Genomic DNA, 4,654 nt, shown 5'->3' with positions numbered 1-4,654 from the left:
ATAAACATTGTTCTTAGAATGAATTCCATCTCAAAGAACCTCCTTCCAAGCCCTTAAATTGGATTTATTTTCTGTACCAAAAACAGTGAAATTAGAATCTCTGAAAATGGACAATTTGTTTGTGGTCTATTGCAGTTTATTCTAAGCCAGAGTCAGAATTGGTACATTTTTTATTTATTCCAGCTCCAAACTTCAGATGCAGCTTTGAGGAAGAACTGGGCCTCTGGCTTAGAATGCACTTTCATGCAAATCAAATTTTCTCAATATTTAATTACTTCCAACATCTTCAGTTACCAATCAGCCATCAGATCTACACCAGGTATTATTCTAGCATATCTACACATTACATCTCCCAATCAATTGCAATCATTCCTACCAGACCCAGTTCCCTTGATGCTTTCCACTGTCCAATATCTTTTTCAGGTCCATGTGACCCCCATTGGTATCAAAGAAGTAGCAGACCCTGAGTTCTTGCAGTCACTACATCATGCTACAACCTAAGCATTGTCAACAAAATTTAATTTCAACCAACATCATTGCATGTCATGGTTGGATGAGAAGGAAAATAAGAGAAGAACAAACATTAAAAGAGAGAAAAACAGACACAGAACAAAAGGAGCAGAAAGTTTTGCTGATTAATATTCAATTTAATTTTTTAATAATTTAAGTTTCAAATATTCTTTTAAAAATTGAGCATCAAACCAGTTTAATTTAATGTTTGCATCTCATGATAGCAACATTCTACTGGCTGAAACTTGTATAATTGTATTATATACAAGACATTTCTGAGAGAAACTAGTACAATAGCAAGTATATTATGACACCCCATACATAACTGTTTTAAATATCAAAACAGATTATAAAAAATTTTTTGCAATTATTTATTCACCATTACACATGTTTCATTAGCTAATAGAAGCTACGAAATTTTACATGTAGGAGAAACATGTAAGACATCTATTAGAAATTCTTCAGACATGTTTCTCCTACATGCACAATTTTATAGCTCCTATGAGCCATTGAAACATATGTAATGGTAAATAAACAATACCAAATTTTTTTTCCAATCTGTTTTGATATGTAATTACTCTGCAGAAAATATTTCCCAGTATTTTTCAACCCTATATGTATATCGCACACAAATATAATGTCTACATTGGAATAAGATGTGCTTCAAAAGGACACAGCTTGGATTATAACTATCCAAAGTATTACACACATACACACACCTCTAAGACAAACTAGTATAATAGTATTATATAATGCACAACACCTCTAAGATAACAGCATTCTAAGACAACTTTACTCAAATCCTTTCAGTTACTAAATCCAATGGAAACAATCTCCAAACTTCACCACCACACTTTCATGCTTCAGTAATTCAATGTTTGTGATGACAAACAGATAATGAACACCATTACTTCTTACCTGGGTGGTTGGAGTTCTAGATTTGTTTAAATAACATTGGAAGTCTGCTTCAGCTGCTTCATATCTGGGCTGTTGGAGCCAAACACTCTCAGCTGTAACTGAACACATCATTCTAGAAAGAAAAGAACAGAAAATAAAACAATATTAACTCTGTTGAAATACACACAGCCTCTGTTTCAATTTTGAAAATAATGGAAGAATTTAGTAAAATAACTGTCATTAAATTTCAAAAGGAAGGTTTTAATTTAAATTGTTATAAAAATGGAAGAGTATATCTTAGGACCAAAGGTAGTGTCAGGCAGGTGGGTATTATAAGGATTAGATACTGTTAAAGCTGGTTTTAGTACGGTTTTTAGAATTAGACAATCACTTGAGTATTGCTCCATTAAGTAACTAATGGATCAGTTTAATCAGGTGCTGTGTAGCCCCGAGTCAGTTCTGATTGGTTAGACCAGACTGTGATCATGCAGAACCACCAAAAGTGCACCTTTGTTTTTTTAATAACAGAATGCTTTGAAGGTGAGTTTGTTATTTCAAACAGGTCCAGTGAGTTGAGAGGCCCTTTCGTTGGGCTGCGATTGTAGAGGTCACCATCACCATCATTTAACATCCATTATCCATGCTGATATGGATTGGATGGTTTGACAGGAGCTAGCGAGGCCAGGAGCCATGCCAGGCTCCATATTCTGTTTCTGATTTGGTTTCTACAGCTGGATACTCTTCCTAACACTTTACAGAGTGTACTGGGTGCTTTTTAGGTCTGGACATGAGGCAAGCCAATGGGTGGGGGTAGGGCCCCACTCACTCTCTCTCAAAAGATTATCCAGCTTGAGGTGGAGGGGAGATACTCCCCAAAATCGAGCCAGTGATCAATGTTGGATTAGTCTGGAAAAGACTTGATCTGTTCAACACTGTTCAACTCTCCATGGCCTATGATACATTTTTATAGTTTGAATTTAACCTTTTAGCATTTCAACTGATCAAATTCAGACAAACTATTCTACCTGTTTTATGTTCAAACTAGACAGATCTGGCTTCTCACACCAACTCTACAACATCATTTTAAAAATAAATAATCACATCATCAAAATCTCAAAACTATGAGATAATTCATGGTTAATTCCAAACAATGTGAATAAATAAGGATTACATTTGACAGAGTAATGGATTAAAATTGTTCAATTTTGATATTTAGCTTTATTTAACGAGTAGATTACAGACGATATGCAAATAAATTTATATATATATATATATATACAAAGATATATACATACATATATATAATAATAAAGGATAAAATCATTAAAATTTTATCAGTGGCCAGCATATAAAATAGACCTATTAATGTGAATTCATATCTAGAGATTTATAATGTATGTATGTATGTATGTGTATTTTTGTGTATGTATGTATGTGTATGTGTGTATGTATATATGTCTGTGTGTATGTATGTATGTATATGTGTATGTCATTTTCATGCAATATATTGTGAGAAAGTCAACTTTGTACGAGCCAAACATCTGAGCCCTGCAAGTGAAGACAATATTACTGTGTCTAGTTATGGCAGTGAGCTGGCAGAACCGTAAGCACACAGGGCAGAATGCCCGGAGGTTGACTTTGCTTTTCATCCCTTCGGAATAAACAAAACAATAAGTGGAGCACTGGGGGTTATTATAATCGACTCCCTCCTACCCCTAAACTTGCTGGACTTGTGCCAAACCATAAAATCTAATATTACAGCATCACATTGTCATTAATCAGTAGAGGATCGTTTGAGAATTAAGTGGTCCAGAAACAACAACTCTGTGGGTAAAACAACACAAACTGGCAGCCATCTTGCCATTGCCTGGTAGCCTATTGACTCTGCTTTATATAGTCTTCAATATCTAAACACAAAACACTTCAGATCAATACGATTATATAGGGTTCTGTACAAGTGAACAGGTTATTTAAAAACTAATACTAAATCAATAGTAAGAACAATTCCAATATAATCAATAAGGATAACCTAATTCTGTAGTCATGTTAACATTTTTAGTTAGAAAAACTGAAGGTGTTGCTAGGTAAAAACTAATGAGTGATCATGAATTTTTAAGTAGTTCTGCATTAAAAATTGATCAAGTGGCTAGATCTTATTTAGTTTATTGAAATAATGGAGATGATTTAGGGGCAAGCAAGGAAAAATGGAGACAATGATGAAGTTTTAGGCTTTAAATTTCAAAAGAAATCCTTTAATCTTGATTTTATTCTTCCTTGTTTGAATTTCATGAGAAACAAGAAAAGATTTAAAATTTTAACCCTTTAACATTCAGATTACTCTATCAAATGTAATGCTTATTTATTCACACCGTTTTGAATTAATCATGCATTATTTCCTAGCTTTGAGATTTCGATGATGTAATTGTTTATCGTTAGAATGACATTGCAGGGTAGGTGTGAGAGGCTGGATCTGGCCAGTTTGAACCGAAAACAGGTAGAATATTTTGGTCAGATATGGCCAGTTTAAATGCTAAAAGCTTTCAGAAAGAATTCAAGTAAAAAGAAAATCATAACATGAAGCAGGTCATTGTGAAAATTTTAAAACATGGCCTTTGTTAGGTTTCTTCTTGAAGGAATATTAAGGTTTGAAAATTGTAGAGTTTATCTTTTAGCTTTTACTTGTTTCAGTCATTAGACTACGGCCATGCTGAGGCACCGTCTTGGAGAATCTTTAGTCGAATGAACTGACTTCAGTACCTTTTTCAGTTTTTTAAGCCCAGTATTAATTCTATTAGTTCTTTTGCCAAACTGCTAAAGTACGGGGACATAAACACACCAACACAGTTCTAGGGGCTACTTTATTATAAACCCTTGTAATTTTCCCCCATTACCCATTGTGGTTTGACAAAATACAAACCTATACAGTATAATTGCTGACTCACATACCCCCTTGAATTTGTAAGAGGCAGCCGGCGGAGGTTGGAAGTGATATTTAATAGTTCAATCTCTCTCTTCTAAAGTTACTGAGAAGAAACCTTAAAAAATGTGGAATTAATGTCTGGTTGAGTGCATTTAACATTTGAAATTGTGGATATGAAGTCTTGTAAACTCAGGTTTAAACTGGAGTTCCTTATAATATATCGAAACATCAAAGACTTTTCCAGTCTTCCTGAGTATCAAACTAATACACCTGCTTGTTGTTCTCTCACCTGTCTTCATCTTCTGTAAATTTGAACTATATATATAT

At 33.9% G+C, this 4,654-nt stretch overlaps 1 protein-coding gene across 1 annotated transcript in view; it reads right to left on the bottom strand.

The window, feature by feature from the left end:
- The window catches only part of LOC106867187 (elongation factor 1-delta), a 34,096-nt gene that overhangs the window by 27,526 nt on the left and 1,916 nt on the right, over positions 1-4,654 (bottom strand). The window contains exon 2 of the mRNA XM_014911986.2: positions 1,429-1,540. Coding sequence (XP_014767472.2) covers positions 1,429-1,539 — 111 coding nt within the window. The 5' untranslated portion in view covers position 1,540. The remainder of the gene's footprint in view (positions 1-1,428; positions 1,541-4,654) is intronic.

This window comes from Octopus bimaculoides, chromosome 3 (assembly GCF_001194135.2).
Source record: "Octopus bimaculoides isolate UCB-OBI-ISO-001 chromosome 3, ASM119413v2, whole genome shotgun sequence".
NCBI lineage: Eukaryota > Metazoa > Mollusca > Cephalopoda > Octopoda > Octopodidae > Octopus > Octopus bimaculoides.
This window is presented reverse-complemented; position numbering and strand designations above follow the sequence as displayed.